The following is a 27,632-nucleotide window of genomic DNA, read 5'->3' on the forward strand; positions in this document are numbered from 1 at the left end:
TTTCTGGGAATATTTTTTTGAAGTGTGACATTCATGTAGAAAACTGTACAAATCACAAAGGCACAGCTCAACGCTTCACAGACGGAACACACCCCGGTCAAGAAACGGACGATCACCAGCACCCCAGAAGCCCCTTCGTGCCTCTTTCCTAAAGTTACTGTCTTTCTTGCAAGGGGCACCACGACCCTGACTTCTGCCACCACAGATTCATGTTGTACCTGAAATCAATGGAATCATGCAGCATGTACTTTTTGGTGTCATGTCTAAAAATTTGTTTTTTAAATACGTGTTTTTATTAATTTTAAAAAGAGAGGAAAGGGGGTGGGGAGAGAGAGAAACATCAATCGGCTGCTTCCTGCGCGCTCCCTACTAGAGACGGAGCCACAACCCGGGCATGTGCCCGGGCCCGGCAACAGAACCGGCCACATCTTGGTCCCTGGGACGACACTCAACCAACTGAGCCACACTGGCCAGGGCTTTTAAATTTTAAAAAGTTGTAATGAAATACATAAATACATAGTATTTACCATCTTAACCTATTTTAAATGTACAGTTCAGTAGCATTAAGTACATTTACATTGTGTGCAACCATCACCACCATCCATCTCTAGATAATTTTTCATCTTGCAAAACTAAAACTCTGTCCCCATTAAATAACAACTCCCATTCATCCATGTCATAACGTGTCAGAATTTGTTTTCTTTTTAAAGCTAAGTCGTGTTCCACTTTGTGTGTATAACACTTTTTGTTTACCCATTTATCTACTGGCGGCCGCCTGGGATGCTTCCACATTTTGGCTTTGGGAATAATGCTACTGGGAACACGAGTCTACAAATATTTCCTCAAGTCCCTGCTTTCAATTCTTTTGCATCTATACCCAGAAGTGGAATCGCTAGATCACATGGTAATTCTGTTCTTACTGTTTTGAGTAATCATTTTCCATAGTGGCCATACTATTTTACATTCCCACCCACAGAGCATAAAAGTTCCAATTTTTCCAAATCCTCGGCAACACTTTATTTTCTGTTTTTTTTGGGGTGTTATTTTAAAAATATAGCCATCCTCATTGGATGTGACGTGGTTTTCATTTCCTTAATGATTATCAATACGGAGCACCTTTTCATATACTTGTTGGTCATCTGCGTGTCGTCTTTGGGGAAATGTCTATTCAAGCCCTTTGCTGTTTTTTAACTGGGTTGTTTTTGCTGTTGCTGGGTTGTAGTTCTTTACATATTCAGGATACTAAACCCTTATCGGGTATGTTATTTGTAAATATTTTCTTCCATCCATAGCTTGCGTTTCCATTCTATTGCGAGTGTCTTTTGATGCACACAAGTTTTTATTTGGATGTGGTCTAATTTACCAAATTTTTATTTTGTAGCTTGTGCTTTGGGTGTCATATCTAAGAAATAATTGAGAAATCTGTCATGAAGCTTTTCCCCTATGTTTTTGTCTAAGAACAAAGTGTAACAGTTTTAGCTCTTTTTAATAATAGTTCTAGCTCTTGTATTCAGGCCTTGCATTGATTCTTTTTAGTTAATTTTTACATATGGTGTTAGGTAAGGGTCAACTTCATTCTTTTGCATGTGGTTTACCCAGTTCTCCCAGCACAGTTTATGAAAAGGACCGTTCTTTCCTCATCGAATGGTCTTGGTTCCCTTGTCTGAAGTCACTGGAATATTTCTTAGCGTTCCAGGAATAAATCCCACTTCGCTGTGATGGAAGGTTCTCTTACAGTGCTGATGAGTTCTGTTCACTAGTATTTCGTTCAGGATTTTTGCATCAATATCCATAGGAGATACTGGTCTATAGTTTCCTTTTCATGTGGCATCTTTTTCCGACTTGGTATCAGGATAATGCTGGCCTCATAGAATGAGTTAGGAATTATTCCTTCCTCTTCAACTTTTGGGAAGAGTGTGAGAAGGACTGCTATTAACTTTTCTTTCAGTGTTTGGGAGAATTCACTAGGGAACCATCTGGTCCTGGGCTTTTCTTTGTTGGGCGGTTTTGAGGTGTTTTTTATGTTGTTGCTGATTTATCTCCTTCTAGTGATAGGCCTGTTCAGATTGCCTGTTTCTTCACGATTCAGTTTTGGTAGGTTGTGTGTTTCTAGAAATGTGTCCGTTTCATCTAGGTTATCCAATCTGTTGGCATACAGCTGCCCACAGTACTCTCTTAGAAGACTTTTTATTTCTGTAAAATTGGCAGTACTGTCGTCTCTTTCAGTTCTTATTTTATGTGCCTGGCTCCCCCCCCCCCCCCAAAATTACATTTGTGAGATTTGATTTTATATTTTAATAAGTATCTTCCGAAGTCAGTCTATGCCAGGTAGTCCCAGATAACACTTTGAGGAACCCTCCCTTTGATACCAGGAGGCAGTGTGTCTAATCCTCCAGGGGCCTCTGGAAGTTCTATTGGCGAACTTAGGCAAAGAGGTCAGGAATAACTAAATCATTCTATCACTTTTTAGCATTTTGGGCCTCAATTTCAAATCTGCAAAAATGATAGGAGTATCTCCTCTGCCTATTTCCTTAATAATTCCATCTCATTTATTATGTATCCGGACTTGGGCTCAGTGCTTAGGATACAAAGATTAATACGTCAGGACTGCTGTGCTCAAGAATCAAGGACACGCATAGAAAAATAGTTGTACTTATGATCCGAAGTCCATGTTCATATTTCTACTAGTAATACTATTCCATTTGTATATAATATTCTTTGGTATTTAGGATCCATGCAAATCCTCTAAAAGATACAAAAGTATTTGAGATGAGGAAAGAAAACCTGGAAAAGCTATTACTTAATGGTCACAGAGCTAAGAATACATTATACTGTATTATCAAAGCATTATGGATACCCAAAAGGGCGACACTGAGTTCTGCTGAGGCAAAGGAAAGGACAGCATTTACCCACAGAGGAGATGCGCGTAGGCCTCACTATGGCCCGCGTCAAGTTCTCCAGACAGACATGGGATACGAAGGGACAGTATAGTAATGACTGGAAAGGGGTTGACCCGCTGTGCGACAGTCTCTCTCACGGTTACGGTGGGAACCACTGACAGCAGAGATGTGAAGTTAAAAAAAAAAAGACTAGATATGAAATTCCTGCACAGTCCTAGTACTGACGGATGACTATTCTAATATGACTAGGGAGAGAACAGCCGCTAAGGAACACTGCTCTGCTCTGCTCAGGACGCGAAAGCAGTGTCTCCTGCCACACCCAGTGGTTTGTGTAAAATTTTCCGAGGACTGATTTTATGGCATAATGACTCCAATAACGGGTCTCATGGGTACGATAAAACGGCCTCTGGGAACACCAAAGGCCAAATGTCCTCCTTAACCACAAAGAGGAAGCACCGTAAAAGGACTGTCCTCCTTTCAGGGGACCCCAAGGGACCATCTGGCCTCACACAGATTTAAACCCATTCATATGAGCTTCTCTCAGAGGAAATTATATGGGCTTTGTTTTTATAATACAGGAAATTAACTTGACAGCAGCCACTGCCATATAAAATGTGCCTCCTTATACCCATCTGAAGTGTTTTTCACCGAGGTTTAAATCCATTTCCTCTCATTTATTTTCTGTGAAGAGGGAGGGCATTTGGCGAACAGTTTCTCATAAACGGTCACGGCGTAAAAGACTGTTATTAGATTAACAAGCCTTTTCTTCATTGGACTCCTTAATCCCCTAAGGCTATTTATTAGAACATTGATAGCAACTTTGGTCACTGTCTGGGGATCTCTACTGTCTAAATCTGGAGAAAAAGGGTAGGTGAGGAGACCACATGCGGTGGAAAATTTAACCTCAATTTGAAGGGAAGCGATATTAAACTTAAAAAGTAAACAGTGACACGTGAATGCCATCAGCCACGTTATTCAGAATCGCCCCAAAGCGGAAACGACCCCAGTGTCCATCAGGTGGTGAGTGCTTAAAGAAGATGTGATACATCCATATAGGGGAGCACTACTTGGCAAGAAGAAGGAATGAGCTACTTCACATGGAATGCTATGGCCTGGGTAAACCTCAAAAACATTATGCTAAGTGAAGGAAGCCAGACACAAGGGACCATGTAGTATATGATTCCATTCATATGAGATGTCTAGAAAAGACAAGTCTAGAGACAGAAGGTCTCTATTCTAGACCAGGTCTAGAATAATACAGGACAACTTTTTAGGGAATAGGCAGGTGACAGGAATTAAAAGTAAAAGGCACAAAGAAACATACTGGGGTGATGGCAATATTCTAAAACTGATTTATGGTGATGGTTGCATAACTTGGTAAATTTACTAAAAATAATCATTGAAATGTATGCTTAAAATGGGTAAATTATACCATATGTAAAATATGCCTCAAGAAAGTTATTTTTAAAAAGTCAACAGGACAGTTGGTAGTAAACAGAATACTGACCTAGCAGTTCTAGTCCTAGACCTGCAATTAACTAGCTGTGCAGCCTGGAGCATGCAACTTCCTCCCTGGGGCTGGCAGGCTTCTGCAAAATGAGGGAGATGAGGAATTTAACACCAAAGGTCATGTTAGCTCTAAAATCCCGGGAAGCTAGGTTTTCGTGTACCACAGAACTGTGACAGCAGCAGCATTCTTACCTGGCATTACTTCCTTCTGAGGCCCAAGTCCCTTTATGCTATATATTAATTTAATGCACCCTTTCTTTATCTTGGGTCTAGTTCCACAACATTTAAAGACATGATTACTGAGCCTTATCCCCACTTTGTGACATATTGTCTGGTTTTCAAAAGTAGTTCTGATCGCAACCTATCAAGTACGTTGCACCTCCAAACAGAATTCCACAGTGGGGACACTGCACCGGACCTGGAAAAACACAGAAGGACACACGCCTTCTGCTCGGAGAGCAGCCTTTCTCTCGGGTGCGGTTTTTACCTACTGCAGCACGGCCTGGACTGGACCTTCCTAGTTTACTGATGAGAATGTCATGTTAGATGAAATCCAAAGCCTTTCTAGAGTCCATACAGATAATACCTACCCCTTTTTCTTTACCATCTTGGGCTGTCTGTCTGTCGCGGGAGGAAATTACATTGGTCTGACACAATGTGCTCTTCGCAAAGCCCTGCGCTCCACTTCCTCATGCTCCCGGAGGAGGCCAGTGATTGCTCACTTGCTCCAGTTAAAAAGTTAAGCTTTAATGCTGTGGTCTCCTTTCCATCTCCTTTAAGCATCTCCTAGGTGTGCTTGCATTTGGGAGCCAAAAATAAAGCAGACAAGTCTCATGCTTATGTGGACATCTCTAGTGTAACAACACTCAGTGAGAGAAAATACTACGATGGACTCAACGGGGGAGCTAAGACGACCTGAGAATTGAAGAGGGAAATGGTCAGACCTATAGGGCCACCAACCAATCTTTCAGGACCCCATGTACGACTGAATAGAAAAGTTCATCTATCCCACTCAGAAAGGTATAGCCTTTCTCCGTTCATTATATCATATACGTTACAGGGCAGATTTCATAGAACAAAAGCTGATGAACTGAGACTGGAATCAAGATGAGTTCTTTTCACATGAGCTATGGAATACTATACTCCATGTCAACCCTGAACTGGAAATGCAAAGGACAGAAGATTTCACTGTCTGTTGCAACAATTCATCTCTGCCGTTGTAGCAATAGGCAGCCACAGGCAATACATAGATGAAAAGGCTTGGTGGTGTCCCAGTAAAATTTCATTAACAAAACAGGGGCCAGACTGGATTTGGTCCATCCGCTGTAGTTTGCAGACCCCTGTTCAGCTGATGAAAACAAAGCTTGCTGGTCAGGTTTGAGGACTGGGTTGGAGGACTGCAGTCAGTGCTTATAATGACCATTCTTAATTTGTAGGCTACTCCACATGTGATTGAAAGGGATTCACTCTGAATCTTTATGCTGACCAATCTGTCTACACCTCTTGTTGATATCTTCCCACAGTTCTCACTAGTGGAATGTGGTTCATTTTGACAGAAAAGGGGGACTGATTTGTAATTCCTAAGCTTTAGTCTGGCATGAGCTCACTCTCTTTCCACCAATACCATTATGTTCATAACAGACCATAGTCAAATAACATTTAGATGGTTACTTTTTCCATTCTGTAAAAAATTCGATTTTTCCCATTTCTGCCTTCTACCTGGCACTTAGTTCTTCCGGCATTACTATGCACTTCGTTTAAATGTTAGACAGGAGAGTGTGAGTCCACGTTAGCACTTTGACAACCTGGCATTTGTGGCTATTGTAAACTTCTGTAGATCTTTTATCACAGTTTTATATTATGTGGAATGAATGCGTCTCTGCATCCTGAGTTCTTCCTGCCTGCCCTGTTCTTGGTCTTAGTTCAAGTGTTAAATCACGAGCGCCAATAATAGATAACAAGCATCCTTGCTTGTCTCTTCCTGTTAGAGAAGGTCGGGTGCTGTAACAGGCAGATAGCCGCTCATGCGAAGAGTCAGGACAGGGCACTTACATGGCTTCCATGATTAGAAATAAACAGAGAAATGGTTCTGAGAGGCAATAATGAACTTTTCTATTCAATTGCACAAGTTGTTCTGAAAGTTTGCGACCATGTGTCCTGCAAAGTCAAAAATATTTACTGTCTGGCTCATTTACAGAAGAAGTCTGCTGACCCTGAAAATATAGCTTTGTCACCAGGGAGGGTAACATACTGCTATGGGGATGTGCATCGGATGGGACATTATGCTGGATGTAGCATGAGACGTGGTCTAGAAGAGATATAACTGGGCTACTTGTACGAGGTAAGAGGCAGACTGTCAAGCTAGCAACAGAGATGCCACGCGTGCTGAAACCCTTGAGACTTTGTCTTGCAGGTAAATAAGACACTGTCAGCAGGGTACCATCACAGTGATGCCAGAAGACAAAATGAACGATTTCTGATGGGCATTGCATTTACAGTTGTCACTGTAAAAATGGCTGTCTCATAAACTGAACAATGAATACCAAAAATGTTGAGAAGACACTGTTTTAAAGGATTATCTCAGCCCTCAACTCTAATCATCTGGGCATTTGACTAACCCCAAATTACCCTCTGAATCCAGAGAGTTCAGTATACCTTTGTGAAAATAAAAAAGCTAAATTAAACCTAAAGATGAAAAGGGTCTTTTTTTTTCCTTCTCAAAGGGATGGGGCCTGTCCAAAGGGGAGCATCCCAAGGGAGAGACTATGCCGTGTGTTGGATCATGAAGGCCACCTGTCTCTCGGACCCTACCTGCCATCAAATACCTGAGAGTCTAAAAACAAAACAAAACCAGGTCATAATGTGAGAAGGAGCTAAATAGACAGGATATTTTTTAGGACAAGTTGAGAAAAAAAGCTATTACGATGTTTTTGTAGACTAGCCAAGAATGTACGTGGAGAGAAAGAGGAAGGAAATATGGAGAGATATTCAAGTGTGTCTTCTGTCCCCAAAACACCAACCACAACTACATTAGGCGGGAAAAGACTGAGAGAGGGAAGAAGGGCGGCAGGAGGATGCTGTGGGGAGGGAACGCGGGAGGGCGTTAGGGGAGCCGTTGCACAAATTTATAGCTATCAGAAAGGGCAACAGGAACTCCCCACCCTTTCTCTTTCCCACCCTTCCTCCCCCTCCCCCCAGCCCTCATTAAGCACTGAGTGTAGCAAGATAAGCCACTGGGAGAGAAACAAACTATGAAGTTACTTCCTTGTCTTTCCCATCGAACATTCCCGGGCGAAATCACTTGCAGCGACTGAGAAAACAAGCTTAGCATGGAAGCGGGTATGCGGACAGGGCGTGGCGGGAATTGCACAACTCGGCTCCTCAAAACAAAGTGAGTCTGCACAGGCACAGACAGGCAGGTGTGTTACACAAACACAAAAGGAGACAGACAGACAGAGGAAAAAGGAAAGACAGGAGGAAAGAAGAGATGGGCAGACTCATTCGTCATTACTTCCCCAGACTATTTCTCTACCTTGTATGCTGGAGATCAAAAGGCAAGTGCTATGAAGACCAGCCGGCTCGTGGCCTGTATCTAAAGCCAAGTCACACCAAACAAAGAAGTGAAGTCACGGTGATAACTGATGGGTGAGCCAACTGACACGGAAATGTGCTTGGCCACACCGGCTCCCAAGGCTCACCAGTCTCCTAACTCCTGGAGCCAGCTGGGTCTCAAGTTCAGAGTGAGTCAACCTGGCTAACCAGGGGTTATTTTAATCCTTGGTTTACACTCCTTTCCCCTCTCCCAAATTTTCCCTTACTCAGCAGTGCTAGAGCAACTGGTGGCAGGTGCCACCGTCATCCAGAGACAGAACCGCTTCACAGCAACCCTGTCACTGCCAGTCATGACCGTGTGACACCCGAGAGGGCAACCTCTGTGGGCATGACTTTTAATTTTGATGAAACATCCTGGTGAGCACGAAGTCTAAACGTCCCCCTGGGTTCCTGTTTCATGTCACTTCCCACTTCCCCATCTTTTCTGTCTTTACTTCTATGTCTCTGCCATCTTCCTTCTTGTCCTATTTACAGAAACTTTATTTAAAATTACTTGCATGGTTTCTAGAGCCATCCTATATAAATCTCTCAGAAAGACTAGTCTCAGGACAAGTGAAAAGTTCCTGTTTTTCCAACTTGCAGTTATAGCCAATAATTTTCCTCTCCTTTCCCTTAAATCTTCATCACATGGTACAGCAGTGCCGCAATAGTACTACTAGAAAGTGTAACGAGGACTGGACATTTCATGGACAAGGAAAGATTATTTGTATGATGCAAGCAAGCCCAGAAGAGAGGCTTGGGCACCACCTACAGACGAAGGTAGCTTGACCTCATGATGTTAAAAAATAGTTCATCTATGACATCACAGAGCATAGTCATTAGCAACATTAGGGTGCTCTGGGAAACAAGAAAAAACGCCCTGTCCCGATTTCTGTCATTAAGCTATAATTTCTTTGCAAAATATCTTTTCCCAGTGGTTACTAGAGAACTGGGGCTTCTGGTTCAGACAAGATGGGATGAGCCCAGTTTAGTCTATCTTGTCTTCTGATTACAACCAGAAACTCTGATCAAAATACAAAAAGCAACTACCTCTGGATAAAATGCCACAGCAGGAGGATTGGTGAGGAAAGTCAAAACCTGATGAACAGTCAGGAAGGCAGTGAAGTCATGGGGGCCTGGAGACAGTAGAACACCGTTCATGAATTGTTGAAAGAAAAGAGCTATCAACTCCGCATTCTTTATGCAACCAAAATATCCTTCAGGAATGGATGCAAAATAGAGTCATTCTCAGATAAGGGAAAATAAAGAAATCACAATCCTTAGTATTTACCCAAATGAAATGAAAACCTACATTTGCACAAAAACTTATGCTTACAGCAGTGATATTTGTAATTGCCCCAAACTGGAAACAAACCAAACACTCTTCAGCTGAGAAATGGATAAACCACGTACGGTAAGCCCATACAATGAAATACTACTCAGCAATAAAAGGAAACAGATTGTTGATACATGCAATGACCTGGCCGAATCTCAAGTGCATTGTGCTAAGTGAAAGAAGCCAGACTGCAAAGCGCAGATTCTGTTGTCAGGGGTTAGAGGCTGGGGAAGGACTTGACTACAAAAGAATACCTACAAAGTACTTTTTTGGTAACTGTTGCGTATCTTAAATGTGGTGGTATTACGCGCCTCTATGCATTTGTTAGAACTCACACAACTGTAACCCAGCGAGTGAATTTTATATATTAAAAGCAAATTAAAAAAATAGAGAATTTGAAATCTTGATATACTTTTCTAAGGAAACTTTCTGATAGTTCAGTTGTCTGGCTTCATGTACTTACATAGTTACAAGCAGAACATTGTATCCCCAATATCATGGCAAATGGCCAAGCTTGAGTTGAAACCTTTGTTATAAAATGTTATTTGAAAATAAAATCTATTTGGCTTTCACACATTTTGGACAAAATTCAGAAACCTTCAGAATAGAATAGTACTGCCCAGGTCATTGATATATGAGTTATAATGTAGATTTTTAAATCCTTGCCAGTTACAGAAACCTTCCCAATTCTATATTTCAAACACGATTACATGGCCACAATATTTATTTCTGGCCTGGGTTTAAAATAAACAGATACCATTATAACTGTTACAAAACACACACACACAGACACACGTATTATTATTACTATTAAGGGGGAAAAATAAAATCATGCAATTAAACCATGGGCTCAGCCCTGCTTCTTTGAAAACTGACCTAACAAGTTTTTCTTGCCTGCGCTATTGATTCATGCTGGGGGGGGGGGGGGGGGGGGGGGGCAGAAACGTTTGCATGTTAGAGATCGCACTTTAACGTACCCTGTCAAAGAGCGCAAACAGTTGTCTCAGCACATCAGAAACGGGAAACTTCAAATACTCTGCAAATTCCTCGATTCCAATCCTTCCTCCTTTGGAGGCGCTTGCGATCGCGGCGTACTCATCCAAGTGCTTGCGGACGCCGTCCCAATCCAACCTGCGGGGACATGGAAGCAGGTGGTCTCGGCCCTTCCCAGCCCGCGCCACAGTTTCATACACACTGTTTTTTCACTTGTCTAAGGGAAACACTGTAAGTGTTACGTTTGAAAAGGAGAATAAAATGTGTATTTTAAAGTACAGCCTGAACATGGATCCAGGCTCCTGATTTTTTTTTAAAGGATATTAGTATAACTAATTTCCCCAAATATCAGAGGGAAAGAAAAGTAACTGAGAAGAGCAATGTAGCAGAATAATAAATGACTCATGAGAAGAAAATAAGAAATCACATTTAAATCTAAACATTACTTGGTAAGTCAATAGTACTTACTGACCAAGTGGCTAAAAAAATACAATTTTTGCTTTCATGGAGCTTTTGGGCTGATAAATTCATATTTCACAAATGTTGGGACACGGCGATTCATTAGACCCTACACACTTCCTCCAATACTAGTTATGAAAAACCAGGGCGATAAACACTAGAAAAAACACTGTAGCTTACATCACATTCTTTCTTTTTTGTTAAATTTATTTGGGTAACACTGGTTAACACCTTGCTGACTGGTCACAAGTATACATGTGTCTGCACTTACATTAATTTAACTAATTTTAAACACCTTGCTGACCAAAGTAGCCAGCCACACAGTTAAGTTCTGGCTTGAAATAGCCGGTCAGTATGAGATTATATAAGTCTCAAGTGTGCACTCCTTCTATTACACATAAACATATTGCATTGTGTGCTCACTGCCCAAAGTTTAGTCTCCTTCCGGCACCATATATTTGACCTATCACATCCTTTCTTTACTTTGTAAACAGGTGACTTAACACATATTTCTTCTGTAACCAATTTCAGCGACTATCTAAACCTATCAAATTGTGAATATAATATAAAAACGTTTTATTAGCTAAAAACTATAGATAGTATTTGCTCTATCAGGTATCAAAATGTGATTTTTTAATATTGGACTTTAATGCAGTAACTGGTTCTGCAGTTTCCTCCCAGGGTGGATGCCAAGGTCTATGAAATCAATAGACTCTGCAAATCCCGAATAGGGATGAAAACAGAATGAACTGTAGTAATAGAGGACTTGGAGGGGGTGTTACACCTTTCATACCAGATAATTCAAAAGGGATGTTTCTAAATGGTTTAAACTAGATCATAAAAGCACAAAGGGGTGCCTTTTTATTAAAAAAAATGACATACCCAGAAGAAAAAGGTAGCTCTTGGGTAAGTATTTAAAACTTAAAGATGGCCAGAATTGCTGCTCTACAAGTCAATTCCTATCCTGAAAGAGAAGTTCTGGCCACTGCAGGCCGGTATCGTCTAATTACGCTATCCTCTTGGTAAAAAGGTATCAGGGCGGACTAACCACTGAGCCGTTTCCGAGTAGGGAGGCAGAGCTGTACTCACCCACACCTAGCGTCTCCTGGTCTCCGGTGACCACACACATAGTTTTGAATGAACTGTTCTTGAAAAAACAAACCTGGTTGAACTAAAGGGGAGGCAAATGCACAAGCCTGGTCCCTAATAAACACCGAGCTGAGCCCTGGCTGGTGTGACTCAGTTGGCTGAGTGCCGTCCCACGCACCGAAAGGTTGCTGGGTTTCAGGCTCAATCCCCAGTGGGGGGCATGCAGGAGGCAGCCGATGGGTGTTTCTCTCTCACATTGATGATTTTCTCTCTCTCCCCCTCTCCCTTCCTCTCTCTAAAATCAATAAAAACATAATAAAAAACAAAAACAAAAAACAAACACCAGAGCCGAGCACTAATAAAACCAGAGAAGATAAACATTAGGAACACAGGTCTCTTTTGAACACCTTTATGATAGCGCAGTAATTTTAAAATACGCTTACTTCAACTTCCGGCTGATTTTGGTGAATTCCACCAGCCCAGCTTCCATCGGCAGCGTCAGCTGTCCTGCCGAGATCATCAGCCTGCAGTCTTCATACGTGTGATCAGTCACGGGGATTCCCAGAGCTCTGAAAGCATCAAAAGCAAAGTGAAATGCAATGTTTTAAAACAGGTGATGATTTTGCACTAGGCCTGAATGTGTCAACAAACAGCAGTAAATGGAAAAGTATTTCCTACTTTTTAAACCAGTAGCTTTGGCTTTTTATTGCCAAAGAGACATATTTCTCTGCTTGTTCAGATTTGCTGAACAAGTCTTGTGGCCGGAGGTCGGCAATCTTATGTCCGCAGCTTCTGCAGCCGGTCACGTTTGCTTTGTGTTTTAGCTACGATAACAGCGTAACAGTTGACTTCTGTCTCATGGACAGTAACTATTTTACGGAAAACATTATTTTACTTACCAAAATTAATTGGGGACTGAGGATCTTAGGAAGAAAACACCCAAATCCTTAAAACTATGTTACATGTCCTTTAGTAAACACTCTTCAAGCTATCTATTGATTATAATCACATACAGACTCTTACTCTGCCATCAGATTCCGGACTCTGCCAGCAAAAAGGACAGGATCTCTTTTTTCTTCAGCATTCGGCACCTGAACAGGCATAAACTGAAAAATAAAGACACCTTTTTATAACAATTGGCGGGACTCAGACACTAAACGCAAAAGACATTAATTTATAAGTCACCTATCATTCTCTGAACCCTGCCTTTCAAGCGCATCAGTAACCTGATGGGATGGAAGGAACCCAGAGCTTGGACTCAGGAGCTCTGTCTCCAGGCCCTGGGTCTTCCTATGTGTTAACCAGCATGTCCTTTAACCTTCCCGAACTGTCTCCCCAACTCTCAAAGGCGGGCTCTGATCACCTACCTCCCCGACTGTGGTGAGGGGGAAAGGGGCCCAGGTCTGGAATTCTGGAAGGTGGACACCCGTAGCTGCTAAGATCTCAGAGCCGCATTTTCTACCACTCCCTTCCCTTTGCTGTGAAAATGTTACGATGATGATGACTTTGTCTTTCATAGTTTATCTTCCATCCATTCCTCTATCAGCCATACTTTCCTTTCATGGAACTTCATGTTTTGTAATTTCATCAGCTTTTTTTCAACCCTTAGCGTGGGCTTGCTAGCTTTTCCTTCACACCCTGTTTTGCTTTATTACCATTTAAATTTTTCATTTTTCCCTAGCTGACATCCTGTGATGGCTCATTTACATAACTGTCCTTGTTCTTACTAATAGTTTTCTAACACTAACAGGGTTTTGGAGCCATATGTAAGTTATGACATGTTTCTGAGCATCTACTGTATACCAGGCAAGATCAACAGGACCGTATTCTTGTTCTAAAGAAGACACATATTTTTATAGCACGGACCAGCACAGCATGTGCTAAGTATCACTATTACCCCCAATTACAGACAGGGCTGAAAAGCTTCATTAGCTTATTTAAAGTCAAACAGGTGCCCAGCCAGGCGTGGCTCAGCGGTTGAGCGTTGACCTAGGATCCAGGCGATTGGGGTCTGATTCATGCCCAGGTTGTGGTCTCGATCCCCAGTCGGGGGCGTGCAGGAGGCAGCCGATCAATGACCCTCTCATCATTGATGTCTCCCTCTCCCTTCCTCTCTCTGAAATCAATAAAGATATATTTAAAAAAAAAAAAAGTCAAACAGGTCACTTGGCAGGAGTCAGACCTAGTCTGGCAGATTCTAAAACCCTTGTTTTTCCCCACAAAACCATCAATCCTGGAGTATGAGGGTGACAGATAGGAAATGATTAATTTGGCCAGGAGTGGGCAGGGAAAAGCAGCCGAGCAGGCTTTACAGAGAGGCTGACCTTAGCTTTTTCGGGATAAGCGTGATTTCGCCAACAGCTACTGTTTATTGAATTATACCTATGAACCAGGTACTGTGATAAGTGCTTTATATGCATTATTTCATTCCATTGAGCCTCCCAATTTTAGTCATAAGGAATTGGGGTTCACAAAGATCAAATGGCTGGCTCAGGATTCCATGGCTCACTTCCATTCAGTAAGTATGGCTTAGGCGGCTACCTCCTGCCAGGCCCTGTACTCAGGGGCCCTGAAGACATGCCAGTGAAGTCCCTGCCCTCCAGGAGTTTTCCATGTACTGGGGTAGAAGTTTATGACAATGAGCTAAGTCCATCCATTAAGCACCTACTGTGTGCTGAGTACTTTATATTAGGGTCTTGGTAGGATTAACTCTCTTAACAATTCCTTGGGGCACATTCTACCATTTCCATTGGATAGAAGAATGTGGCTAAAAGGGCTTGAACAATACGGCCAAAGCCACACACAAGTGGCAGGGCCACAGTCTGAAAGAAAACGAAAGACTTGTATAAATAACACCCCTTCTGGACTCACATGGCCCCGTTTTCAAATCTTGTTAGTCATGTTGAGAAGCCTAGGGGCTATGGTGACTCAGAGATGGAGTGTGAGCAAGGCAGTGACATGACCAGGCCCAAGTTTTTCAGCAGCACCTCTGGTGGTGGGGGTGGGTGAGCCCAAGAGCAAGAGGCTAAGAGCAGGGAGAACCCCACTGCAATCAACCAAGAGACGGCGAGGCCATGAGCAGAGGGAGGGAGGGTGCAGAGGATGGCATGGGCGCAAGTGGAATTTTTAAGATAAAATGGACAGGAATTATAGGATAATCTGCAATATGTCATTTTACTTTTCACATTCATTCTATTAGCATCCTCTCCGAGGGGACAATGGCGTGCTGCAGAGATAGTAACCCTTGCTGCCTTGATTTGCCGTGTGGTGCCGGAAACGGCATTAGCCTTACGGCCTCCGTTCCCTCTCCTGTCAAGTGAAAAGTCTGGCTACATGATCACCAAGGTCCTTTCCAACTGAAATTCTGAGTCTAGCTTCCCGTTTAGTATCCAGTTACTCTTTAAGATGGAAAAATATATTAAGCCACCAGAGGTCCCCACATCACTTATATATCCAGAGCACCAAACTCCGCAAATAAGTATTTTTAAAACTTCCCTCCAGTCTGTTCTAGTAAAATCTCTAATATTTGCTTAGTGTAAAATCCAAGGAAGAAAACAGTATGTTAAAATCAATGTTGATAAAACGTCTAACAAAATAGCATAACAGAGTTTTAAATTGCCCTTTCATTCTTCATTTAAAAAAAAAAAAAAGCCAAATGATCATTTATATAGAATACACTTGATTTGTAGCACATACTGAAACCCCAGAAAAATACATCACGGCTCCACTGTTAACCAAACATAATACAATGAACTATGGCTTTGGTTCTTTGAGTACAGATAATATTCTCCACAAAATGATTTTTAACAACTCTTACATTGGCATGGCATTTTATTCTTGACAGGGAAAAAAAATCTACTGAGAGTAAAAAATAATTAAAAGTCTGGATGTACCGCCCATGGGCCCCAGGCCTACTGAGAAGCAATTCAATGGAAATTCTAGTAAAAAAAAAGTCACCTCTCCTTGGATAAGCCCTTGCCCTCTCTATCACATTTCCGTGTTGACAAAGCCTCAGGCTCTCAGCATGCACATACCCTTTATTTGGGAAGAAAGATGCACCCAAGAGGCTAATTAGCTATCATTGTCCCGAGACACATCTAAGCACCCCAGCGGCTTCGGGACCCCACGTTTTCCTTTCCACCTTCGTTTTCTGTCTTCATCCCCGGCAACCTCACTGATGGCCCATCTGTCATCTGATTTCCCAGCCTCTTTACCTAGCCACAGGCATTCTCAATTCTGTATCAGTCGTGGACATGAACATACGACTCCCATCTCCTCCTCTGACAAGTCCCTCAGCCAGAGTCCCCCTTGTTCCCTCTGAGAGTTTACTTCTCCCCTAACCTGGTCCTGCCTAGACTAGGAGAACCCGATGGTCACTCGCAGGCCCCACCCATCCCGCTCTATCGGCCCCTCCTGCGACGTCTGCCTGCCGGTCCACCCTGCTCTTAGCCAGTGGGGCGCTTCCAAGGGCCTTTCTGTCACCTGGCATCTCTCACTTCCGCCGCACCCATGGTGCCCATCCCAAACCCTCGGTCACCTTTTCTGATCCCACCGTCTCACTCCTGTGGAGACCACTGAGGGATGCTAAAGAAAAGCATATGGGCCGAGGCTACGACAAATCCCTGTGAGCTTCCACAGGGTCCCCACGGCTGCTGGAAAACTACTATTTTCCCAAGGCAACCATGCTGCCTCAAAACATATCAATGGCTTTTTGTTTGTTTTCTTTTCTGCTGAAGACCCTCCTTTACCTTTGCAGTGTGCCCAACACGTTTCCTTAGTACCGAGTCTGCTTCCTCAGTGTCTACGTGACGGGCGAGGGTCGGGCTCCCTAACCTGGACTGCACCTCACTGCTGCCTGGCAGCCCTTCTCTGGCCCGTCCTGATCTGCTGCCATCACGTTTCACGGTTTCAACACGGGCCATGCCTCTCGGGTTGCAACTGCACTTTTCATCTCGAAGGCACCTCACCGTCAACTTCATCGAGGGGACAGTGATGGGGGTCAGGATATGCCACCCCAAAATATGCCACCTGGGTGTTGATTATTTTGAGCTGAGGTCACTTGAAAAGCAGCAAATACAGGGAGAGGCTTTCTCTGTATCCCCTCACCTGCCTGAAGACAGATCCTTCAAAAAGAAGTCAATTGCATGAACCCCCTCCCTCGAAGATTCATCAAACAGGGAGACATCACATGGGGGCGACTTCATCACAGGCTCTCATCTATGCTTCCAAGGGTCCATCTGTCTCTCTGGAAAGTCATTTGCTCTCCCCTAAGTGGCCTATAAGCCTCCCTCCCCCTCGTCTATTAAGATGGTAAATGAGCTCTCAAAATCTCACCACTTCTTTTAAGAATTCAGTTTTTATTCCCCGTGATGGCCCTTGTGCACAAATTTAAAATTAATCAACCTGTATACCTTTCCCCCTGTTAACCTGTTGCCGGTTTATTTCATAGACTCAGGTATAGAGCCCGGGTGGGGAGAGGGGAGTCTTTCCAGCCCTGCACCAGCCGCTGGGAACCTGAATTCCCTTTCCGTCCGCCTGGGGCCGACTCCACGGCTCCATTCCCTCCTCACTTCCCCCGCGACCACACCATCACCATCTCTCCCAGGTAAGGAGGCCGACGCCCTGCTTCCCACACCAACACCTCTAGTTGGCGCCTTTGTCCCCACCTCCTCCTGGGCCTTCGACTGCACACAAGGTGGAGTCAGAGTCCCCAGCCTGTAATTTAAGACCACCCGTCGCCCAGAGCCAGTCCTTCACGAGGGCTCAGACCCGAGGAACTGGTTTACTCATAGTTTCCTGGCCACATCAGCACATCCCTCCCTCCTAATCGATGACTCCGAGGAGGCGAGTCTGATGTGTGATGATATTACACAATCTTATCTTTTTCCAACAACGGAAAAGAACTTGAAGGCTCGGTCTTAACAAACATGCAACGCTGGTTCTCCCAGGATTCTTCTGTTACATTTTCAAAAGGAGAAAATGCAAAACAAGGAAGGTGCCTGTGAGCAACAACTGCTGCTTCCTTTTCAAAAGAACAGAATAATCTACATGATAAATAAAAGGGGAAATAAAAGTTAATGCTTACTAAGCCCTAGCCCTGTGCCAGCACAGAAGTGACCTTATTAAAGCCTAACAACCCTATAAAACGCGTGTGATTCCGTTTCACCAGTGAGAACGCAGGCTGGGAGGTGTCAGTCATTTGCTCAAGCGCATTCCGGTGGCTGAACTGCAAACCCCGCAAGCTCTCTTCTTACCACACCCCACTTCTCCATGGCTGCTCTTTACCAATGCCGACTTCTACCAAGTTCCAGAAGACATTAGCTTCGTCAGAGCAAGCACGTACGTTTGTGATGTGTGTGTGTATGTGTGCTACGGAGTTTCTCTAAAAGGCCCATTTTAGACTCCAAACTGCGGATCATTTTGGTGTATCTGTATATTTAAATAAACTCCATAAATGTATCTGAACCTTCCCTAAGTAATCAGGAGGTTTTAAAAGTGACATAAATCTATAGGTGCTGATCCTAACACTCATGACTAATGACAATCCTTTCAGAAATCAGACAACTTTAATGGAAAAAAAATCCCTTTCTATGACTTAAGGCAATGAATCGCCCATCATAAAGTATTGTGGGTCTAACACCAGTCACTAGCAGCTCACCATAAGCTTGGCAAAGGAATTTTCCTACAGCAAGGTATGTCTGTAAGCCTACACACAAAATGCTTTGCTATATTAATAATATAATGGATGCTTTGAATGCAAACTGAGATACGGCCTATGAAGAAGAAAAGTGACTGCACAGCAAGGTGAACGCCATGTTTCCATTCAGAAACTAGCTGCGGCCCACACAGTGCCAGAGTCTGACTCCGCAGGCACCCTCTCTCCTGAGATAAACCAACAGGCTCTTAATCGATGTCATATTTTGGGATGTTGCCCACCCTATGCCCTTAAGCCAGACATAGGCTTATTAAGGCACACCTGTCACGTATCTGGCCAGTAAAGATCTTTTACTAAAAGACTCTGTGAGCGCACCCGCCAGGCCACACGCTCATTCAAAGACTAGCTTCCAGCAGAACCATTTGGCGGACACACGTGGCATCACTGTTCAAGGATGCCAGAGGACCAGTTCCCCAGGGCATAGGGTCTGGAACTTGTGTTTTTCAGATCCAAAAGTCAAGAAAATAATAACCTTCTCAAAGACAGGTCTCCGTGTAAGGGAAACAAAGGGGAAAGAGGCGGTAAGAAATATTCCTCAGTATTACGTTCTCTTGATTTTAGCTATGCAGTGATTTCCTTAACTGAAGAATCTGACAATCATCATTAACGAGGGGAGGCTCGTGAAGTACAGGATTCAGCCTCCTGAGATGGACTGTGGCTCACAAGGAGTCTGAAAGGACACTTTAATAATCCACTCGAGTTCATTTCACAAACTGTGAAACTAATGCCACATTCCTGAAGGGTATATCCTGAATTAGGTTTACCTGATTAGTAGTCAAGAATAACTTCTAAAAACATATGTTAAAAAGAATACGCAGGATTCCCATCAATTTTAAAGAAAAAGGAAAGAAGAGGGCGCCTCTGAACAACCAAGACAACTGAACCCGGCCCAGCCAGATGAACGGAGCCGTCTAACTAAGCTACGGAGTGGGGGAGTCAGAGGCAGGGCCCGGCCGCCACGGTCCCCAGCCAGGGTGCGCACGGCGCCCCAAGGGCTGCTGGGATAGGGCGCAGTTTCCAGTTACATCTAAACGGCGGGGATTAAAAATACCCAAAAGTCATAAAGTTGTTAGGAGTCCCCTGAGTGAAAGGTAGCATCATAAAGCTAAACTACATATAATTAAAATGAGAATACTGAACTCGAAGTCCACAAATTCCCATCTTCTTGCCCTGCACCACAATTCAAATACATGGAATCCCCACCAATTCAGATATCTGTAACTGGTAAAAAGCCATTGTATCTGTGAAGTTGTTGGACAAAGGATACATTCTTTTCTTTGTTAGAAAATATTATCTAAACAGGCTAAACAGGTCTGAGAACCGGCTGGAGAATGCAAATATTGTAACTAGGAGGGAGGGAGAGAGAGAGAGACAGAGAGAGAGAGACAGAGAGGAGGGATGGATGGAAGAAAGAAAGGAAGAAAGAAAGGAAGAAAGGAAGAAAGAAAGAAAGGAACCCATGACACAGAAAGGAAATGTGGTAACAGTGGTCAGGGTAATAAAATGAGAAATTTGCATACCTCTGTTGTAACACAATTTGACCACTGACACATGTGCTCTATTAAAAAAGTACAGTTCTACGTGCATTTCCGTGTCTGTTGCTACATCTGCTGGAGAGGGGTACGTTTAGAGGTGATTCAGACGTATAGGAACCCTCTGGAACCCTCTCTCTTCACAGACTACCTGAAAGTATCAGTAAAACCAACCAGATTCTGAATTCAGGGGTCCATCCCGTACCATTCCTAGAAACTAAGAATAGTTCTGGAAACAGCTTTGAATCTTACAAACATGGTCAGAATTTTCAGAATGACCTAATGACCCCTCCATTCCCCGTCTGTCACTGCAACTCCAACCAAAAGACTGTCCCGTGAACAATACGAGCTGCCTCCCCGATACGACTGCCTTGGGCTCTCCGTGTGCTTCTGACCTCGGAGGCCGTCCCACGACCAAGCAGCACCTCAGCTCTGTGGGGCTCCCAGCCTCTGTGGCTCCTCTGGTGGGGGCCTGACGGTGCACTGTTTACCTTGGCAGAGGGCAGCGTTGAAAGGAATTAAGGCATAGAAATGGGTTACCCGTCGGAGGTTCCCAGAAGTTAGAGGTGTTTCCTGACACAATCCTAAGGGCTAGGCCTGATCGCCTGGGCTTAGGTACACAATTTGTACACAGGGCTTATTTGAAAGATGGTGTGTTTAACTTCTGGACTTTGCACATCCGGTCTCTCTGGACAAGGTATTCAAACTAAAAGGAAAGGCCACGTTTTGAATGACTTACCTCAACTTCCACCTTCGTGAAGGGCTGGCAGAAGGTGAGCACACAAAGCTGAAAGCTGAAGAGGGAAAAGAGAAGGCCCCTTTATATGGAATACACGGATCGTCTAATATTACTCACCAACCCCTTCTCCACACACAGCGCCCAGGCCACGCCTCATACGTATCTGGGGTTTACAAATGCTACCCAGCAGCTATGACACTCCTTGGGCTCAGAAGACTATTCCTGATGTTCAAAAGTTCAATCACTACCTGTAAAACCATGTATGTATTTGTGAGTCAGAGCCGCAGCTCAGCAGACTGAACCCCAAATTTGAAGTCTCCTAGACAACTCAGGCTCAGAGGCCTAAGTGCCCAGAGAAACGACTCAAGGCCACATTGTAAGGTGCATAAATGTGTTTACAGGCTAACTCCTGAGTAGAACTTTACATTGCTAACCTCTTTTCTGATATTTAAAAAACAAAAATCAGCTGGCCTTTCTTAAAAGCAGAAACTTGATCCTAACTGTCTCAGTTACTAATAAGTGTTTTCATTGTGGGGAAATTTCCTGAAAAGTTTCGCATTTCATGGCAACGTGAGACAACAGTTTTCATGAAGGTGGTTATAATCAACCCTCCCAAAGATAATTTTTGAAAGAGTTGTTCCAACGTGAAGCTTTCTAATATATATTTGGACTCTCCGGATAAGGTTCCTATAGGGATTTAATTTAGCCTCACTTAGACATATGACCCAGAAAGCTGGCCGTGTGGATTAGACAACACATTTGTAAAAACAACCAACCGTGGCACGTGGCTTTCGGACAAAACAGAGTGGGGCCTTTTGAAGAATTTGTGTTGGTTGCTAGGTCCGAAGAAATCTTTAACTCTGACAATTTGTGTGGGTTTTTTTCTGAATTCTCTCTCCTATTTCCTTTCCCCTTCATCACACACCTCCCAGGTTAGAAGGCTAGATTAAGTGAAGTCCTCTATTTTCTAACCCTGATGCCACTTCCAGAAAAGCCTTCTCTTGTCTGACCTTCACATCTACCAGGACAAAAAAAAAGTCACGTTGAACAGTAAACCCAAACTCACTGTCTCCTTAAGGAGCTCAACTGGGACAGGGCCCAAGGAAATATAAATACACTGTCCACCCAATTTTCTAAAATGCTCTCATACTACTTGTTTCTCCTAACTTTCCCTGCATAAAAGCTGAAAACCAGTCATTCACAACGAGTAGTGCCATGAAACTTGTATTCTGGCCAAATGAACAAACTGATCTCCCGAAGAGTTAACAATAATGTAATGTCTAGATAACCTTTACGATTTATGTTCTTTATTTTTGGTGTCATTTACTTTACTTCAAGGACTGGAGTGTAAGAGGAACATACGTATCTCACAGGCTAACCAACATTAACAGATGTAACTGGTTGAATAGTTACCTATTCTGACTTAAATTTATTATTTCAAAGCAATTCGCACATATAAAATGGAGAAAGTGAGTATAAAAATACGACTTTCAGAATTTGTTCAGATTGTCTAACAGGTTAGTCTAAGGGAGCCCACAGTACACTTGAAGGCAAATGATTTCCTTTTAAATATTTCCAAGTGGTTGTCACCTGTCCATCAACACTGTTACTTGAATTCTGTGTATAACAGTATCACAAGGCATTGCTGGGAAAGCCCCTGGGCAAAGTCCTCAAATCCGGGTGTTTCACACATTTCTCACCGAAATGGAAACACGCTTCGGACAGAAAGTGAGACTCTACATATTACATCCTATTTAAAGGCCAATTTCACTTCAGCCTGTTTAAGAGTGAAACTGTATTCCTTTCCTCTCTGAAGGGTTTTCAGAAACTGCTGAGCCCTATGTTTTTACATCCAGAATGGAACTGAAAGCTTGGTTAGCTATTTCCTCAACTCACATTTCAGATCATATGACTAAATTGCTCTGGACTGCTTAAACCTATATATATATTTCTATATACCTATCGATATATATAGAGTAAAATAACAATGAAGGCCTTAGATAGTGCTGAATCTGCAATGAAAAGGAAACTACAAAATTAAAGCTAGAGATGATGCAAACTAGGTCCCTGGAATGTCCCTGAGAGTTGGCAGATAAACGCTGAAGGCCCGCTGGAACACGAAGCGGCTGGGATTCTGTCCGTGGGGGCACCGGGGTTAATGGCAAAGGCAGACATGCTCTCTGTAGACACTTATCAGCTACAAGATTTCCACATCTGATTAGAAAGCTACTTTCACAAAAACAAGTCTTTTTTTAAAAAAAACTTTCTTTTTCTTCACTAGAATAAAATGTCTATAAATAATAGATACGAGTGACTTACAATGTACATCCTTGCCATGTCCAAGTCACAGTATCCTACAATAACAAAAGTATTTAAACTGTTAGTTCAGTGAATATCATATGAAACAAAACCTGATTTTAATATTGGTATGCATGTACTTTCTACATTAAAAGCATTATGCTGAAAAACAAAACAAGTAGATTATTATTGTTAAACAACAGCGAACTGCTCTATGCATTCCTGGACTGCGTATCTACATAGCAAAGATCCGTCTCCCTTATATAACCACCTTTTTACAGAGCAAAGTTGTTCTGAATTTTTAAAAACCTATCGTGCATGCTTAGCTATTTTTCTCTGAATATGAGCAGATCTGGATAATGAATTTGCTTACAAAACCCAAAATACATCAGTTGAGAGAGAAGGGGACAGAAGAATTTGGGAGAAAAGCTTAAAGTAATGCAAAGTGCAGGCATTTGAATAAATGACAAATGCAAACCCACAGTCAGAAATACAATGACTAAAAGTCTGACAGATTTTCACTTTAACTACAGATGTCCAAGGTGGAGAAACCAGCCACTGAGTAGAAAGTTGACGTGATCAAAGCCCCTTAATCTTCAATAATGTAGGTAATTAATAATTACATCTTGCCTTTTCATGGCAATTCCTTAGTAAATAAAGTTCCTCTCATAACCAAAATATCCTCCAAAACCTGTGTTCAGGGAAATGGTAACACAATGAATGTCCAGGAGACAACCGTGGGCCTCGCTGGAGCAGAGACTATGTCCTGAGCCAACTGGGGACTTTCTAGAGGATTTTAGATTCTTTTCAACTATTGTCTTGTTGAAGCTACTTGCCAGGAGTCGCACAGCTAGTAAGGCCTGAGCCAGGAATTAAACGCCAAGCCTGTCCCGAATGTATCCTGCCCCTACAATCCTTGTCCACCCGGCGGCAATGACCGGTGACTCCGGGAAAGTTTCCTCCTAGGCTTAATGAAAATCACAAATCTATGCAAGTTTTCCGCTGAGACCCTGAATCGGAGACTTCATCATAGCACCGCAGTGACAGAGCAGAAGCCACGGAGGTGTCCTCATGGGACTTGGGAGCGGCGAAAGCAGAATGCAATACTGGCATCGACAAGTACGGGCCTGTCTTGCCAACTTTAAAAACCAAATGAGGCAAGGAGGGTGAGCCTCTCCATGGGCTCCTGCCACTTAGCTGTTCAGACCTTTATTCAACTATTCGAAGGGGCCCTCGGGCCCGGTGCCGTTGGCAATGTCTGAAAGCTTCCCACAGTGAAGTACGATGCTTACCAGCTCGTTTGGGTACCGCAGGAGGATTGGCTGCACGGGAACTCCTGGAATGAAGGCTCCTATAACCATGATGGAGTTTTGTTACGTGGGCTTTGTGCGAGCACCAGTTTTACAACAGAGAAAAAACTAACAAGAAACGACACACAGGTAACTGAACGTTTTAAGAGTACACGTAAGAAACTATTTGCTGAATGTTGGTAAATCCCTGGTGTTTACCAAAATGATTTTGAAAATTCAGAATTATGTAAGCAAAGTATTAAATGTGGTGCCCAAATCACTTTAAATATTCATTTATTGACATCTCCATTTGCTTGCATTTTCCAAATACCTATTATTCGATGGAATTATTTTAAAGTAATCACAAAAATCAAGACAAAGACAAAGTGAGAAAAATGTAGATGAAACCCAACGCTTGAAGCATGAACTACCACGGCTGACAAAAGTGAGCTCAAACTTTGGCTCTGAGCATCCTGACAGCCAATACAGAAACATTTTAGAGTACTACTAATTACTATAAAATTAAATGTAAAATTACACAATTACTCTGAAACTCAAGGCTTGATACTATTAAAAAATGAAGTGAACCGTAGAAGGCATCATAACGGTCATTGAAATAGGTGAAGTCTAAGGGGTTATGATACCAAAAGAGAAAGTAAAGAAGCACGTTCTGTTCTGCGGCTTCATAACGTTAAGAACTTTTACTGGAAAAGAAGTGAGACTCAGAGTTGTTCTGTGTACTCCTATCAAGTCATTCGAAAAAGCTTCCACACCACTTTGTCACAATACGTAATTTAATTGATCTCACCTGGTTTAAAAGTAATCAAACAGGAGCGATTAGTACAAGTACCTTCTGGGAAAACTAGTATCTTGGGAGAAAAGGAATAGATTTAATATTTCAGTCTAATTCATTGATTAGCCCATTATTCACGTTCTCATTACGTCACAGATAGCTGCCAATTCTTATAAAACAGAGACGAACTCTAAGGCTGACCCGTGATTCTAAGGAAAGCGACAATCAGATGATAGGTGTTTGGTTTTCCTCTGAAAGAAGGGCCGTCTGACCGTTAAGATAATCAGAAAATGGATTAAAGCTTTGAATGGAGTATAGATACACTTAGCAAATGTTTCTTGATGATACTCAGGGTCCGAATAGCCTTAGAAGGCGATGTGGACCTAAGTCATGGTCGAGTGGACATGCAGGGGACAGTACATCTTTCTGAACCCAGACGTCTCCCACTCCCTCCAAAAGGCATCACTCCCAGCAATATGCGCGGGGAGGCAGGGAGGAGCTAGCGGCCTACACTGTGCTTTGTGGTTCTTGAATTAGCTGACACATGAAACACAACTTAATATCTTTCTGAGGAAGTGTCGTTAGCTTGGAATGTACTTTCCCACGTTTTCCATGTGAAAGGTAGGCAGTTAGTTTCCCATTTGCTGAATGAAATGGCAACTTGATTTTCTGAAGCATTTGGAATTTAGCAATGGATAAATTGCCAAGTACGTAAAACAAAATAGGAAAGTCCTGCTCCCTCAACAGCTAGTAAAGTGTATTTTATAATAATTACACAGAGAAACATCATTAGGCTAACTCACCACCATAAAAGGTTACTTGTAAAAAAAAAAATTATGAATACATGCCATTCCATCTTCTAATTGAAAAAGAAATCGGTTTCCTGTGACAATGGGATCCATTATCAACCATGACTCATTCAGTGCACATTCTATAGCTACACAGTTAACAATGAATCATGAAGTCTCCAGCTGGAAGGGGCATTACAAGTCATCCAGCATTTCTAATGCTTGAATTCTTTCTACAATACCTGCTCCCTCGAGTGGCTGCTTAGGCAGTGCCCGAAAATTCCAGAAGAGGATTCCGATTCAGACGACTCTACCTCTGTACAGGAAGTTCCTTGAGACGAGCAAAATGAGCTGAAATCTACTTACGTGTCAACTCACACCTACCAGTCCTGGATACATTCCTTGGATCCAAACTGAAAAATGGAAGCCTTATTCCAAATGCCACTCCCTCCTAGTCGCCTTTTAAACCATTCCTCACATGCCCTGGTTTCTACAACCCGGTTGAGCACACTCTCCTGGGTGCTCTAACATTTCCACATCCTCACAGGTGGCCAGATCGCTGCAGGACCATTGGTTCTGGGCAAAGGTAGAATACTTACCAGCATCACCCCCGGGGCTTTCTTTATCCCATCACGTTGCCCCTCCCTCGCCTTCAAAAGGCATTCATCCCAGGGGAGGGGGTGGCGAGATGGTCAAGTGTGAAAAGATTCTACAGGTGATTCTGAGATGCCCCCTGAACTGAAAACGCTCCTTCAGATAAGAGGCAAGCTCTTAATTCCTTTTCAGCAAACCCATCACATGGTTGAGTACGACTGAGCATTAGTATTTCATCATTTAAAAGGTAAGTAAATTCAGAGGTAGGGAATTACTTTTTATAACACAAAATAGAAGCTGGTTCAGAGAATAGAAAAAGGGTGATACATTTAATTCCATGGAGTATCTCATGGGGAAGGGGACTTCTTAAGGCTCACTCATTTATTCTGCTCTCTGTGGATCCAAGCGCGTATGTTTACAAGTGTACAATAAATAAACTATCAATATATTTACGTCAACATCTACAGTGTTTTTTTTACCTGGGGCCACTCCCCTCCTGATGTTGCTCGCCTTATTATTTCATTTATTGTGTTTTTTCGGGAGTCCGGGTCTATGCGGGATACCAGCACTGGCTGCAAAGCCCGTAACAGTCCTTTAAAACAAACAAAAAATCACAGCCAAGCCTTTTTTTTTTTTTTTTTGGCGAAAGCTACCAAAGTAAATCATTGGACACATTTTATGGAAATTAAAATGAGAGCAAATAAAAAAGAGCAATCTTATTAAAAACTCCTCTAATTCAAAGTTTATTAGAACTTAACTCCTGGTTTCAAAAGCAGAGGTGGATATTTATACCTAAAAATATTTAATTGATTTCCTAGAAATTAGCAGCAGGAATATGAAAAGCAGCAAATGCAATTTGCTCCCTAAAGGTCTTCTTCTTCAATTGACATTAAATCTTTGAAATGCTCTACAAGATTACCTAGTTCATCCTGAAAACTGGTTATGTGAATTCATAGTACACAGGAGTTGAAAACAATTATTATTCATTTTACTAAAATTTTCAACAC

General features: G+C 42.6%; 1 protein-coding gene across 1 annotated transcript in view; it reads right to left on the reverse strand.

Annotated features, from left to right (window-relative positions):
• The window catches only part of LPCAT2 (lysophosphatidylcholine acyltransferase 2), a 56,539-nt gene that overhangs the window by 15,348 nt on the left and 13,559 nt on the right, over positions 1-27,632 (reverse strand). The window contains exons 4-11 of the mRNA XM_081119814.1: positions 27,105-27,217; positions 25,259-25,319; positions 24,454-24,512; positions 23,183-23,217; positions 20,864-20,918; positions 12,901-12,983; positions 12,321-12,446; positions 10,314-10,467 (exon numbers count right to left, since the gene is read on the reverse strand). Of these exons, the coding sequence (XP_080975940.1) occupies positions 10,314-10,467; positions 12,321-12,446; positions 12,901-12,983; positions 20,864-20,918; positions 23,183-23,217; positions 24,454-24,512; positions 25,259-25,319; positions 27,105-27,217 (686 nt within the window). The remainder of the gene's footprint in view (positions 1-10,313; positions 10,468-12,320; positions 12,447-12,900; positions 12,984-20,863; positions 20,919-23,182; positions 23,218-24,453; positions 24,513-25,258; positions 25,320-27,104; positions 27,218-27,632) is intronic.

This window comes from Miniopterus schreibersii, assembly GCF_964146895.1.
Source record: "Miniopterus schreibersii genome assembly, chromosome: 18".
Classification (NCBI taxonomy): domain Eukaryota; kingdom Metazoa; phylum Chordata; class Mammalia; order Chiroptera; family Miniopteridae; genus Miniopterus; species Miniopterus schreibersii.